Genomic DNA, 15,393 nt, shown 5'->3' on the forward strand with positions numbered 1-15,393 from the left:
GCACTGGCACAGGTTGCCCAAGGAGGCTGTGGATGCCCCATCCCTGCAGGCATTCGAGGCCAGGCTGGATGTGGCTCTGGGCAGCCTGGGCTGCTGGTTGGTGACCTGCACACAGCAGGGGGATGGAGCTGCATAACTGTGGTCCTTTTCAGCACAAACCATTCTACGATTTTATGACTACTGCACTGAGCTTATCACACTGCCTGCAATAGCATGAGTGAAGGGAACACCATTCCAAAAACATCATTATTTAGAATTTCAGCTTCTTTTGGGTGCTCAGTCAAAAACCGAGGTGTCTTTTCTGACCTGCTTAAGAGAGTGAACTGGAACATGAACACACACACTGTATTCCAGCACAGTTAGAAAAATGGGGAAAAATAATAACAGGCAGTAATAGCAACACAGGTACTATGACTCTGCTGACTTGTTCTTCCATACTTCATCACATCAAATCTATATCATAATTCACTGTTTACCAAGTAAAACTGGGTAATCCTCAGGTTCCAGCCACGGTGTACAGATCTGGATATGTTTGAAGTGCAGTTTCTTTATCAGCCCATTGTAGTACTCTTTTAGGGGTCCTTTGCCTTTTTAAAGCAAGGAAAAAAAAAAAAAAGCAGTGATTTTTGATGATTGAAAATCAGGTGCAATCAGTGCATGCTGCTGTACAGGTGACAAACTCCCTGAGAGGCATCAAAATATACCAACCATCATCCCCCAAAAGACACCTGAGAGATGAAGTCCTCCTGAAAGCAAGGGGAACTGGCACTAAACTGGAAGAGCCTGCTATCACTACCAGCCAGTGCTGACATGCACTTTGTTCACAGCCATCAGGATCAGAACAATCTGCTCCTAAAATCACGTTAAGATTTAGTCTGCTGTCAGTGAGGCAGGTAACTAAACTGCATTCATTCCACCTTTTTTTTTTTTTGGCAAAACTTTGTTTTAAGTCCTTTTGTCAGCAGGAAGAAAACTTAAAACATTCCAAACATCAGCTTTCCTGCTGCTTTTGCTGCAGCACCTGGACGTTGAGGATGCTAAGGTTAAATGCTGAGCATGGTGCAATCCCCAGCTGCTGTCAGGCAGCTGAGAGCCTCCCCTCTTTAAAAACATACCATGGTTACATTGCTGTAAGAATCCAACTGTAAATTACCATACTGACTTCCAGTCACATAAAGACAACACAGCCTGCTCTCCCTTGGACATCAGAGCAAAGAGTACAAAAGTGAACTCCTCTATGAGCAGAAAGCAGAAAGAAAGAATTATGACACAAAGAAAGCATTACCTGTTATCACACACACTAAAGCTGGAAGCTTGACTCCCTCATTGATATACTGCTCATAATCTGGGGAAGACAAAGATCTGTTTAAAGCTGACAAGTAAATGGGTGGCTGATCATGAAGGGTCGCCGCGTGCAAATAATTCAGCTTCCTACCAAACAGTTGTGAGTTTTCACACATTGAATCCACAAACCTCTATAGAAATGCATTACAGTATGTTTAGAAAGCATTAACCATGAAACATTTCTGACCAGGCCATATTGGCCATTTCAGTACACGAATTTATAAACCAGAGCTGTAGTGCTTCCTATTATCAGCAGCCTGTGGAAAGTATGCACACAGCTCAGAAAATAAACTGCAATTTACAAGGGAGAGGTATAATTCCCCCACAGCACCACCTTGAGTTGAGTTCAGATGCCTCATTTCTCATGTCAGCTCCCACTCTTAAACCACTGCCAACCCATCAGACACAGCTGCACTTTCACTTGAATACAGAGGCAGTGTTATTTGGAAAAAGCCCCCACCAGCTATCCAGCAAAAAAGCACCACCTTTGTGCAGATGAGAGGCACTCCTCAGTACTGACCTTCCAATGCCTTCAGAAGGACTGAAAAGTCTTCATCCTCTGAAAGAAAGGGCCTTATTAGCAACATCCTCGTTTTCAGCATTCATAATCAATCACACCTCAAAGATTTAAGTACAGAACATGCTTTTCCTGTTAAAAGTTTGCTGCAATTATGCTCGTTTTTGGAAGTCTACAACCAGATACTTGTGATGGAAATACAGCACGGCAAGTGTCCAGTGTGGGGAAGTACAAACAGACCTGATTTTCTTTTATTAAAAAGTGCCAATATATTAAAAATTAACAGTTTACAAACCTGTCCAGCTGGTGCTGCTGATGAGAAGAGCTGGCCGTCCTCTGCTTTTCATCACATCCCCACTCTTCTCATCCCTTTCCGTAAAGGCAGACCTCTCAGCACTCCAACTGACAGACTCTGCACTGCATAAACAGAACTTTCTGAATACAGGCTACACAAACACAGCCAAACACAGAAGGAAATGCAGTGCCTCAGAGGCACGAATTTCCAAGCACTCGGTTTCAGATTTGCCACACAACTCCTCTGGAAATAGACATGACTGCAGAGACGTCCCTGATGGCAGGAGATTGCTGTTAACCTCTCCTACTGCTACAAGCACATCCCCATATTCTCATGCTGTGCTCTGCTTAAGGCAGCTTTCTCAACTGTCTTTCCAGCTCTGTCTCAAATACAAATTAAAAGGCGACAGCCAACGATGCATTTCTTTAATTAAAGTCAGAACCCACACAGCCAAAGGGTGGCATTGCCAAAAAGGAAGCTGTTGCATACTGTGGATTCCCCCTTCATTTCAGGTGTTAGTTTGGTATGGCAGCTGCCTGTTAAGCTGTCCATTACAGTGGACATCCTGCACATAACCAAGAGAAAATGCTTAATGCTTAGAGCAAGACCTTGAAAACTCTCCATATTAAATGAATGGAGAGCTCATTATTAAGACAACTCCTAAATTAAGGCTATGAATGTGGCATCCAATCATTGCCAACTTGTCCAGCAGGAGTTAAACAACTACTTTCACACTTCAGATATTGTTACAGCCTCACTAAGTGCCAACACTTACAGCAACCAACCAACCAACCCCACTTAGTTTACACACCAAGCCACGTGCTATCACAGTTCAGGGATTTCATGCGTTCTGGCCCCTCCAGTGGCAATTAAATGCACTTGCACAGTATCTGCTCCTGGCCAAAAGCATGCAAAACCTGACCTGTTGATATGCAGGAGCTTATGCCTCCATCTAAAGGTATTTCTGGTGACCAAATGCCATAACCTCGTGCCATTCAGTTAAGGACTGTAACTGCAGGCTTTACTTACACATGCTGTGGTTTAAATGCTTCATAGTCTTTGGCAAGTTTCATGTACAACTGGTGCTGAAGTTCCAATGGTGTTTCCTTAAAATAAGAAGCTGGCCTGTCATACAGCGTTATGGCCCTGCAGTGGAATAAATTCACCAGCTAAATGAACATCAGGCCCAACAAAAGATCCCGTATGAAGGATGTCCTTCTTAGGAGTCTATTCAATAGATGAAACACAACCATAAAAACAAGACAAAATTGCCCTGAGAGTTGCTTCTCCAGCATCACTCTGAACACAGGCTCACCAGGCTTTCACACTGCTTTGAGCACACACACAACGTTAAGAGGATTAAACTCACTTGATGTTGCAGTTCACCCACAGATCTTCCTTCATGGCATCACTGACACACAGGTTACAGTCAGACAAACGCCCAAAAAGCTTCTCGTACCTGACAGAAATTAAAACCTGGTAAGGAGCCAAGGCAACCCCAACACACGCAGTAACTGCTCTCCAGCACTGATGATAACTAAAAGCCAAACAAGACCAGAAGAATCTCAACTGCTCCCAGTACTCTCAGCTTCATTAACAATTACACATCTGCTCTTTGTACAGCAATATCAGTTCATGAGAGGGATACGTGTGATTCCTCGTCCTTTAAAGCCCAAGAACACAACCCTCTAAAGCCTCTGAAGCTGTTACCAAGAAGTAGTCATGTTGATTCAGCAAGAAACAAAATGACCTTCAAAGATGGACTGGAGTTGAAAGCAGTGTTAGAGAATAAGGAATTAAAATAGAAAACACTACAGTAGACAGACTTATGGCAGCAAGATCCAAGCTTGCATCTGCACTCCACTTCACCAAACAGGTTCAACTAAAGGGAGCACGTTTAAACCACAGCAAACCTTACAGCTCTTGCAGCATTCACACACCAACCTAAAGACAAAGGTTTGTGATGACTTCATTTTCCTTTTTCCATGTAGCTCACAGGGCAGCACTGTACTGTACACGCACTGTATTGGGTGCCATCTCCTCAATTTAATTAATAGTTGTTTTTTTTTTTTGTTACAGCCTATTCTTCTTAGAACAAAACGTGCTTTCTGCACTTTATCCTGCATAGGTACAAGAATACTTCCTAACCCTTAAGCTGAATGTCTTACAGTATATAATGGAAAGTAAAAGAAAGGAATCTGTAGAAGTTGCTCACAAATTACTTTAGAAAACAATCTAATTCCTTCAAGCTACATAGATACAGAAGAAATGCACCATTTCTTAAAGACAGAATCTTTAGTGTATTCTGCAGAATTCCAACTACCAACACCTTCCTAAGTCTTTAACAAAGGGATATGAGAGAACACTTTTACTGAAATGACAATTCAACATAGCAAAATCCAGAACTTGTTCATGGAAACAAACCTTTCCTAATGATATTCTCCTCTCTACTTCCCACTGTTCCAAGTCCTGCAAAGGGACATAATTAATAAAGAGAAGTAATTACTGTACAAACCATTTTGCAATGAGCACTAGTGGGTGATTCCTTCCATGACTCAGACTCATGATAGTGTATCCATAATTGTGCCAATCGATTATCAGCTTGCTTCTCCAGAAAAGACAGGCAACCCAGGCAACAGCTATACTGGGCAAACCAGGAGGATTCTGTTTAACGAAAAAGAGGAAAATATTCTAAGACTCAGGTCGAGTGACAAACACCTAACTAGAACTGTAACAGAATGGCCTGCAAGACACTTGAGAGATGACTGAGTTTCAGCAGCCCTTCCCCAGGCAGCTCTGCCAGCACCCCATCACGGTGCCCAGAGCCCCATCCAGCCTGCCAGTGAAGACTTCCAGAAATGGAACATCCACAACTTCTCTGGGCAGTCTGTGCCAAGGCCACACCAGCCCTCCAGTGAACAGCTTTCCCCTAATATCTAATCTACATTGCCCATCTTTCAGATTGAAACCGTTCCCCCTTCTCCTATGCTGGTAGATAGCAATAGGGCAAAAGGAACAGCAAACAGAGAGAAAGGGAAAATAAAAAGGAGAAGATTACAATCCACTAAAGGATCTTAATGAACACAGAGCTGCTGAATTTATCAGATACAGAAGGCCAGTGTCCAAGGCTGCTAAAAATGCATTGCAATGCAAAACCAATAACGTTACCCACACACAGACATACCTGAAGGAGAACATAGGAGGGCGGATCCATCCTCAGCATCGTGTACAGTAACTGCACGGTCTGTGCAATGACTTTCACAACGTACTGCAAAAGCTTTGGCCCAACTGCAAAACGGCAGAAAATCCCATGGGAAGACCACGGTTCCATGCACAGCAACACATGTCAGAAAGCAGCAGCTATCAGAATACTTTATTGTAAGGGCCCTTGGTGACAGCACAGCCCTGTGGCCACAAAATCACCATCCCTATGAATCACAGAATGGCCGGGGTTGGAAGGGACCTCAAGGATCATGAAGCTCCAACCCCCTGCCACACGCAAGGCCACCAGCCTCCCCATTTCATACCAGCCCAGGCTGCCCAGGGCCCCATCCAACCTGACCCTGAACACCTCCACGGATGGACAGGGCATCCACAGCCTCTCTGGGCAGCTGTTCCAGCACCTCACCACTCTCACAGCAAAGAACTTCCCCTGACATCCAACCTCCATCTGCCCTCCCTCAACTTCAAACCATTTCCCCTTGTCCTGCTGTTATCCACCCTTTTCAGGAGTTGACTCCCCTCCTGTCTGTAGGCTCCCTTTAGGTACTGCAGGCTGCACTGAGGTCACCCCCAGCCTTCTTTGCTCCAGGCTGAACGAGCCCAGCTCCCTCAGCCTGTCTTTGCAGTGGAGGTGCTGCAGCCCCTGATCATCTCTGTGGCTCCCCTGCACCCTCTCCAACAGCTCCCTGTCCTGCTTGGCCTGGGGGCTCCAGCCCTGGACGCAGTGCTGCAGATGGGGCCTCACAAGAGCAGAGCAGAGAGGGACGCTCACCTCCCTGTCCCTGCTGCCCACCCCTCTGCTGATGCAGCCCACGATCCCGTTTGCTTTCCCAGCTGTCATCACACACTGCTGCCTCACGTTCGGCTTTTCAGCCATCAGGACCCCCAGCTCCTTCTCTGCAGGGCTGCCCTCCACCACTGCTCCCCCCACTCCGTATCCATGCCCGGCATTCCTCCAGCCCCACTGCCAAACCCTGCACTCTGCTGCCTCGAACCTCACCACGTTCACCCGGCTCCACCTGCCCACAGCCCATCCGTGTCCATTCCACCCCCGGCGATGGGCGCCCGCAGCTCCGGGCAGCAGCGCAGCGCCGCACGCAGCAAGGAGCTCCCGCGCACCCCGCCTCGCACGCACCTCGCGAGCAGCGCAGCTCCGACAGGGGCACGACGCGGATCTCCCCGCTGCTCAGCACGTCGCCATGCGGCCTCGTCTCTGTGGGAGCGGACGGAGGCTGAGAGCCGCGGCTCCCCGGCCTCGCCTCACCGCGCCCCGCCCGCCGCCCGCCTCAGCGCGGATCCCTCGGCGCCCGCCCGCACTCACGGAAGTATCCCAGCAGCGACACGCCGCGTCCGTGCCGGGCCAGCGATAACGCGTGGTGCTGCATCCGCGGGCTGCGGCCCAGGTCGCCCAGCACCGCCACGCACACCCGGCCCGCACCGCGCACCGCCCGCCGCCGCCACAGCATCGCCGCCAGCGCCGCCAGCGCCACCGACGCGGCCAGAGCGCCGCCGCCGGCCGCCATCTTGGGAGCCCGGCCGGGCACAGCGCCCCCTTCCTGCCTGGCCACGACGGCTCCTGCCGTTCATTGGGAGATCGGTGCCCGAGCGCGAGAAGAAGGGCGTTTGGAGGCTGCGTGTGTGAGCGACAAACACTGAGCGATGGCGAGAGAAGGAAAACCCAGAGAGCGAGCTCGCCTTACGAGTCGAAAATCTTCTCAGACTCCGACTTCCAATCCCTACACCTACAGAGAAGCAGATTCTGTTTTTCTAATATCCTTCAAGTCCATATTTTCCCAAAAGAAAAGAATTCCGAGGTAACCACCTACAGCTCAGCGAGCGATTTCAGTGCCTATTTCTGATTGTGGCAATTACTCTGTTCAGAGGTCCCACTTAATTTGAGGTGCCTGTTTTATTTCAGACAAAGGCTGCAGTTGCAGCTGACTCCCCAAGACTGCAATAGGAGGTGGTGACACAGCCTTGGGCTTCCGTGTTTGTGCTAATCCCACGTTTCCTTTCTCTGCCTTGCAGGGCAGCTCGTGCTGCAAGCGGCCAGGATCGCACTGTGAGTGAAGGTCGGCGTGGGAGCAGCTGCTGATGGGAGCAGGAAGTCCAGGCTGATGCACTCTGAGGCATCTCTTGGTGCGGTACCAGAGGTGGCAGTAATGATGTCGGGGCACAGCTGCAGAAGAACGTGAGCAGCTCCCCAGCAGGAAGCCACAAAACCTGCAGAAAGCTGCAGGAGAGCCAGAGCGTGCGCGGGAGCCCAGGAGGAAATGCAGCCCAGGAGTTGGAGCGGCGCCTGGCAGTGGAGTGCTGCGGCCCACGGCCAGAGCTATTCTGCCTTCGCCGGGCCGGCTTCCCAAGCAGGACGTGTCTGTCCTCGTAAAACCAGAGGGCTGGCTCATCCAAATGCTTGCTGATTGTTTGGAAGATCAAATTCTGAAGCTCAAATCCTTCCAGCCTCCAAGCTGGAGGCAACATCTCCTGGGTCCAATCGTGCGGCGCCTGAGCGAGAGGATGACCTGAGATGGCTGCACAAGAGTCACCTTAATTTCTCTGTTATCTTACTTCCAATAACCCCACTGGGTGACCCTTGTGTCGGTCTCTTAGAATTTGGATCTAGGAGGTGTCTGCTTCCTTTGCTTAGAATGAAAGCTCAGGAGTGATGCGGAACCATGGTGAGGTCACAGTCGTTGCTGGGGTGGCAGGGCTTGGCCCTCGGTGGCGAGCAGAGCTGGTGCTCTAGTGAGCGAGTGGCACACAGAGACTGAGCTCTGAGCGTTTTGTGGCAAGGATCATCCTTGAGAGCCCGTCAGAAGCACCGCTGCGGCGTGTGTGTGACCTGGGCACAGCCTGGACTGACCTGGACCAAGAGGTGAGCTGGGCTTGGTGCTGCGTGGTGGCTGGAAGGAGTCTCAGCAGAAAAGCTGGGCTGGGGAGGAGTTCCCAGCTCAAACGAGGCCCTTCCCAATGGCTGTTGCCAGGGGAAATTGATTCTCTGAGAGATTGTGGCACACGTTTGGGTGAGGATGACGAATTGCCATCACTCCCCTGTGTAACGCTACAGTGCAATGCAAAGTGCAGCAGTAACAACAGGGTGGCAAAGTCCGAGGCTGCAGCAAGGGAGGATTTGCCCAAGTGCAGCAGTTGGGGACACAGACAGAAAGGAAAAAAGCTGCTGAGCCTTGGAAGGCCTCAGGTAGCAGGGATCTCCACTCAGACAGCCTTGCCTCCACTGCCAACCCTTCAGTGATGTCTGGGAAGAGTTTGTGTGCACCTGAGCTGCCCTGCCTTCCCACCAGGTGCTCAATCACTGCCTCAAGTCAACGCAAAATGCGTGCTGCTAGGGGTAGAACTGGTGGTGAGATGGAGGACAGTGCTTGCTGGGAGAAGTGGTGGCAGTTAGACACAAGGTGGATCTAGACTTGGCACAGTTCTTGCAACCTGCTGCTTCCCAGACACTGCCCTCCTCCAGAGTCCATGCGGCATAAAAGAAGAAAGCTGCCAAATGCTTCTTCCTCATGATTCTTCCCTTGTTGACGCCTCCTCTAGGGTTCCTGTCCGAGAGGACATTTTGTGGATCCCAGCAGGTGCGGACTGCAGCCGGCTCCTTCATAGAGCAGGGAATTCCTTTGGAGACAGCCCATCCTTGCTCCAAGAAGTTCCCCATGGCTCTGCAAGGAGACGACTGCTACTACTATTTCAACTCCGTCTGTCTTAAGGTACGCTTGGGAGTCTTTTGCCTGGATTTCCTTCCTTTCCTCGCTTTGAAGAGGAAGGGCTGGAGCAGGGGGAGACCTGCTGGCGATGCGTTGCCTTCCTCAGCAGAGGCATTGTGCGCTCCCTGCTACCAACCTGGGCCGACAGCACGGACGTCTTTCAGGCTGTGCTCTTATTCTCCTGTGTGCTCTCCTTTTGCTCACAGGGAGACAGATGTCCCTTCCGCCACTGTGAGGCGGCTCTGGGCAGCGAACGAGTCTGCCGACTGTGGATACAGGGCTGCTGTTTCCGCAACGACTGCAAGTTCAGACACATGAAAATTGAAGTGAGTGTTTGCCTGAAGATGAGCTCTCCACCTCCCTCAGGCACCACCTGCAGCGCTGCATCTCTCTGCAAACCTCCTCTGCCTGTTTCCATGACCCTTCCTTGCTTTCTCTCTTCAGAAGAAGCGCAGCGCGGTTCCCTGCTACTGGGAGAATCAGCCGGGAGGCTGTCAGAAAGCCCACTGCCGTTTTCTTCACTTGAAGGAACGCGGTGGGAACGGACCGACCGTACCACCAAGTGACGGTGAGTTCCTGATGGCATGAAGCATGACAGACTTAATGATGAATATTGCTCCTGAGCGGGTGCAGGATGTCAGGTAACATTCATTGGGGAGCGCAGGGAAGAGTGGTGATCAGTGAAATATTGGTTTGTGTTTGGGCTGTCAGAATAGGGGTGGGTGTTTTCTGGAGAGAGGTCAATGCATTGCAGGTCTGTGCCGACTGCAGAAATGGCACAACATTTGAGCAGGGGAAAGGCCAATGCAAGAAACTGTGCTTGAATACTGGAAGCTTGTGGCTTGGTGTGCTGAAACCTTCCTCCAAAGAGATGCTCTTCAATTATTTCTTGTCTCCTTTCTGCCAGAAGCTGACACAAGTGGCCTCCCTCTGAACAGCAGCCCTGCAGAAAGTCTGGAGAACCAGACAGAGGTTGAGGAGGCAGCAGAAGGAGGTACAGATACTGAACAGGCATCTGGGTTTGAGGCGCTGCCTTTCGACTCCCATGTTCTGATTGTTCTCTCCTGGACTGTTCTCTGCAGGTGACATCCCATCTTCCTCCCATGGCCCCGCTGCGCAAAAGCGCAAGCGATGTGATGAGGAGGAGGACGACAAAGCTGAGGAACTGCCGCGCAAGAAGAGAGTCAAGGGTGAGCACCAGGAGCTTGTTGCAGTGCCTCAGCACAGTCATGCGGCCACTCAGCGTTGTTCTGTGTCAGAGTTTTCCTTGCCCTGGACTATTGCTGAGTGCAGCTCTTGGCACCTTATCAGCAACCTCTTCCTTTTCCTTCAGCTGGACGCAAGGTGCGCGGGAGGCCTATTGACTGGAAGACCACCTTCCCCACAATGCGGAGACTGAAGCGCAAAGCAGCGGAGATGCAACCATCTGCTGCTGAGGACGCCGACGAGCCCCCAGCCAGAAAACTGCCTATGGTAAGAGCTGCAGTAGTGCGTATGGGAGGTTTACACTGCTCTCGTAGTAATGGTACAAGTTTCAAATGTTCCTCCTGTCCTACTCTGGCCAGGGCTGCCAGCCACAAGACTCAAATGCCTGGAAACCAGCCAGGCCAAGAATGCCTCTGGCAATGGGGCATCCACAGCTTCTCTGAGAAGAAGAGCCACTTAGAAAAGCTTTGAGCCCTGCTTCACACACACTGTCTTGTTTCTTCCTAGGCGATCCTTGCTTCAGTCCCGCCCGAGTACACCCTGGTCAGCGTTGAAGTCCTGAAGCTTCCAAGCAGGTGATGACCGCTACTTGTTCTTCACCAGTGCCCTTCTTCCATTGCACATAAGTTCTTTCACATCAGGGGACACATGGAGTGTCTGAGATGTGCCGTGGCATAACCCAACAAAGGAAGAAGTCATCTGCACTAATTTCAATTGCTCACTCAAAGTCTCTGCTGAGTATGTCATGGCGAGCAGGAACTCAGTCTCTAACAGGTGGACGTAACAGAGGATGACTTCTTCATGCATTTACAGTCAAACAATGAGGCTGGCAGTGTGCTTCTGCTACAAAACCTGGCCCCTGTTGGCTGGACACAAACTGCTCTGTGTGCACACATCAATTCCCACTGTGACACATGTGCCTGCTGGTATCTTGCACTCTAAGGCAGCCTCAGGTGAACTGAATCGCCATCCCTCTGCGAGCGTGAGGGGCAGGAGGGGTTAACCACAGATCTCAGAGCTGGTAGCTGAAAGCGTACCTGCAGTTAGAAATGTCAGGTGCTGATTGTTCTCTTCCTTGTTCTCCCCAGTCTGGAACTGCTTCCAGGAAGCCAGGCAGACTCTGTGGCACCAATGGAGATCCCACATTTAACATCCCGTGCCACACAAGAAGCTGACCAGGCGCAGCAGCTGAGCTGCACAGAGGTGGGGAAAGAACACTTCTCTGAGGATGAGGACCTCGAGAAGTTACTGATGGATTTCACTGAAGAAGAACTGGACGCAGAAATTGATGATGACTCTGTGGATATAGATGAGCTCCTAATGGAGCTCTGAGACCAACGACATCACAACATCATAGTCTGATTGTATATTTTACAACAACAACATCAACCATCAATTAAAACCAATCCTATTCCTTTTCAACCCTGTTCCTTGTCTTTCTTATTCTGAGGGGACGCTCTTTCTCAGTCTGTGCAGTGAATCTTAAAGCAGAGTCAAACTGGTCAAAATCAGCAGTGCCTGCATTCTGTTCTCCTGACTTCCCTGCTGCTCAGAGTTCAGGGGCCGTGCACCCACTCCCCAGCCCTGGGCGGCTGCCTTCAGCATCAAGAGCACAAAGCACTGGTGTGGGCACAGAAAGACGTCCATCCGCAAGGCCAAACCTGAAACCTCTTCCTTCCTCCCCCCTTAGCAAAACTCTGCATTGGCTTCAAGTGGAAGCTCTGGGGTTCTGCTTCCTTCAACACTGCTTTTGTGTCAACTGCAGCGCTGCCACCCCCACCTCCCACTTTCTCCCCCTTCCCTCAGCTCTCACGCTGCATGGTGCGGTTCTTCTCCTTGAACAAAAGCTGCACACCCAGTACAACCAGCACACCCCTTTCCTTGCCTACACCCTGCTTGCTCACCCTTGTGGGCAGCAAGGGGCAGCGGCTTGCAGCGTTAGGGCAATCCCTTATTGCATCTGACTCCTGCTGCTCATCCCATTGCCCAAGAACAGCGGTGGAGTCACTCAGCTCCTGACAGCCCAGTGCATCTGCACTGGATCCTGGCCAAGGGGGCAGCACGGAATTGGTGAGGCCAGCAAGTGCTGGCGCTTGTGCCGCTGGCGCTAAGGAGCAGAAGGTGGTGTTGTGCTCCAATTTATAGGAGGGAGAGGAGGTTCTTTTATTATCTATATAGCCGGCGTGAGATTAAGAAGCAATGGTTCAAATGTTGGTCCCACCAGTTTATTACAAATCTTAGTCAGCGAAATGGGGAAGGGGAGGACGGACACTATTATGAATTAGGGTAATGTGGAAGGGAAGGAGGGCGATAGAAAAGATAGAAAAGAAGAAGCAAGGAGTCTTAATAGGCAGCAAGAGGGACAGAGTCACCACCATGGATCCTGTGAGGTTCATAGTTCAGTCTTTGATCTTCAGTAGTGGTGGGTCGTCAGGCATTGTTGTTCTATTGACGATGATGAGGAGGACGACCATGCTGATGATGGCCCTTTTTCAGTGCTTCCAAGTGGTTGAGTCAGCTATCTTTGGAGTGACAGCTCAAACCCAAGGTGGTTGAGTCAGTTCTCCTTGTGGTGGCAGCTTCTGTCTCCGGGATCTCAGAAGGAAATTCCTTTGTTCCTATCTTCCTGGCCTTGCCAGCAGATAAGAGGAAGCAGAGAGGCACCAACTTGCATCTTGCCTTCGCAGGATACAATGGCATCATCCCCCAGCCTCCCATACCGAGCTGGAGCGGTTTGGCCACAGGCCAGATCTGCCACAGTGAACACTGCTGAGCGCTCTCTTCCACTCTTCTACAGAGCAAGCAGCTCCGGGGGAAGGGGCTTGCAAATGTTCCCAAAGCGATATCGACTGTCACACAGTTAGCACCCATCAGTTGCCTCCTTGACAAGTCACTCAGAGTCTTATCACAACAAATACCTCAGCAAGCAAGCTTTGAGCCAAAAAACAAAGAAGGATTCTCACAGCACCCCGTGGCTCAAAGATTGCTCGAAATGAAGCATAAGTGACCGTCCACGGTGGTGAGGAAAAGGGAGAAAATAAGAAGACAGCAAAGAAGCAGGGGGGGACGGAGGAGGGGGAGAAAGGGAAGATAATCGTTACACAATTACTACAAAAGATTTCTTGGGCTTGGTTACAAATGTTGCCCTGATCTGTTGGACTTGTCCATCATCAGTTGAAGCGGTTACAAAGTACATGGAAGATACAACACGCTGTATCAGTTGAATGAAACATGGAATCATACACGGTACAAACACACCAGGGGCAACAACACACAGTAGAGAAAATAGGATACGTTTGGCCCATGGGCCACCTGGAAGCCAGGAAAAGAAATCAAAGTCTAGGCCTCTCCAGGTTTGGACAGGAACATGGGCTATTTTCCGTACACCCTGGGCAATTTGTTTAACAACATTACCATTATCATCAATCTTTAGACAACAATTAGAATCGTTCAGTTTGCCACAGACACCACTTGGTGATACCTCAGGAGTGGTGACACCAATGTTACATGATGAACTAAAGTCAGAAAGTGAAAAGAGACAACCATACATTTGGCAATGACCATACGTTTAACAATAGCCAATAATAATAATAAATAGGTAAAACACACAGAGGTATTTGTGTCAGCTGCTTTCCCAACCCAGGAACTCCCAGTGTAAGCCAGGATCCAGATGGGAATTCTTCAGTAGAGGTTGTGGTGTTTATGAATAGCCCTACAATGTTACACTTCGGTTAATTCACCAAAAGCATATCTAGTCTAATTTGACACTATGTGGACTTGCCACGTAATGTTTTCTAAGATGATTCAGTGTCTCGAGAACTTTCCACTTGAGCATTTCCAAAGCAACTCAAATGCTGAGAGATATAAACATCAGTTTGGCAAGTTCAAGTATCGTTACAGTCCACAGAACTTTTCACAGGACGGTGTGTGCAGGATACCCCCACAGCACAAACCATCACAGAGGGTCATCCCAGAAACACACACATCTCTTATGAAAACTTAGGCACTTTCCAACAACCATGTTTTGGATGGAACTCCTGGACCGGTGTGACACTGAAAAGCATCAGTGCAAAAGGCTTTCTGATAGATTTCTTTTGTGACCACATCTAACAGATATCAGATGGGTCCCTTGCTTCATTTCCCAGTTTGTCAGGGATTTGGAAACAGTGTGGAGGAGTTACATGCAAATCATAATCAGTTTGGTAAAAAGGGGTGAAAGAAGGGGTCAAAAGAAACGGTATCACTGTGCAGGGAGTGCCAGTAAGCCAGGATGAGCTGTAAAAACCCTGAACCCAGTTGTGAAGTTTAACAGATCCAAGGACTGATACCAATCACCACCCACAGCAACACAAAACACAACACTACTGCAACCAAAGTATGTAATCAAGAGATACATTCAGTGTTACAGCATGATCGAATCTTCAGTATTTCTGTCACAAAACACAAATGGTTAAAATCAGCTATTAGCCTGTTTGTGTTCTGTCAAGGTAGGGATACGGCCTGGCAGAAAAGGGATTTCCCTCCTATTGGGGAACAGGAGCCCAAGGAACGTTCACATCCCACGTGCCGCTGTGTAACCGCTCCATGCCCGTGCCCCACGTGCTTCTGAACAGGCAGCTGTCTCGCTCCAATTTACACGAGGGAGAGGAGGTTCTTTTAATATCAGCATACCCAGCGTGAGATTAAGAAGCAACGGTTCAAATGTTGGTCCGACCAGTTGACCAGTTGACCAGTCTGACAAATCTTAGTCAGGGAAATGGGGAAGGGGAGGACAGACACTATTATGAATTAGGGTACTGGGGAAGGGAAGGAGGGCAAAAGAAAAGATAGAAAAGAAGCAAGGAGTCTTTGTAGGCAGCAGGAGGGACAGAGTCAGCACCATGGATCCAGCGAGGTTCCGTCTTTGATCTTCAGTAGTGGTGGCTGGTCGGGCATTGTTCTGTTGACGACCACGACCATGGCGATGATGGCCCCTTTTCAATGCTTCAAAGTGGTTGAGTCAGCTCTCCTTTGAGTGGCAGCTTCTGGCTCTGGGATCTCAGCAGAAACTCCTTTGTTCCCACCTTCCGGGCCTTGCCAGCAGATAAGAG

General features: G+C 49.7%; 1 protein-coding gene across 4 annotated transcripts in view; it reads right to left on the reverse strand.

The window, feature by feature from the left end:
• ALG1 (ALG1 chitobiosyldiphosphodolichol beta-mannosyltransferase) overlaps positions 1-15,393 on the reverse strand; it is a 45,534-nt gene that overhangs the window by 2,264 nt on the left and 27,877 nt on the right. The window contains exons 1-10 of one of the 4 annotated variants that reach the window (XM_052680270.1): positions 6,700-6,916; positions 6,514-6,591; positions 5,341-5,444; positions 4,672-4,820; positions 3,526-3,615; positions 3,186-3,302; positions 2,157-2,278; positions 1,865-1,903; positions 1,286-1,345; positions 477-587 (exon numbers count right to left, since the gene is read on the reverse strand). In XM_052680270.1, the coding sequence (XP_052536230.1) occupies positions 477-587; positions 1,286-1,345; positions 1,865-1,903; positions 2,157-2,278; positions 3,186-3,302; positions 3,526-3,615; positions 4,672-4,820; positions 5,341-5,444; positions 6,514-6,591; positions 6,700-6,901 (1,072 nt within the window). In that variant the 5' untranslated portion in view covers positions 6,902-6,916. Of the gene's footprint in view, positions 1-476; positions 588-1,285; positions 1,346-1,864; positions 1,904-2,156; positions 2,279-3,185; positions 3,303-3,525; positions 3,616-4,671; positions 4,821-5,340; positions 5,620-6,513; positions 6,592-6,699; positions 6,917-15,393 lie in introns of those variants that run through there. The other 3 variants (XM_052680271.1, XM_052680273.1, XM_052680272.1) reach the window with 3 other exon arrangements.

Source organism: Tympanuchus pallidicinctus, unplaced genomic scaffold, assembly GCF_026119805.1.
Source record: "Tympanuchus pallidicinctus isolate F22 unplaced genomic scaffold, pur_lepc_1.0 scaffold18, whole genome shotgun sequence".
Lineage (NCBI taxonomy): Eukaryota > Metazoa > Chordata > Aves > Galliformes > Phasianidae > Tympanuchus > Tympanuchus pallidicinctus.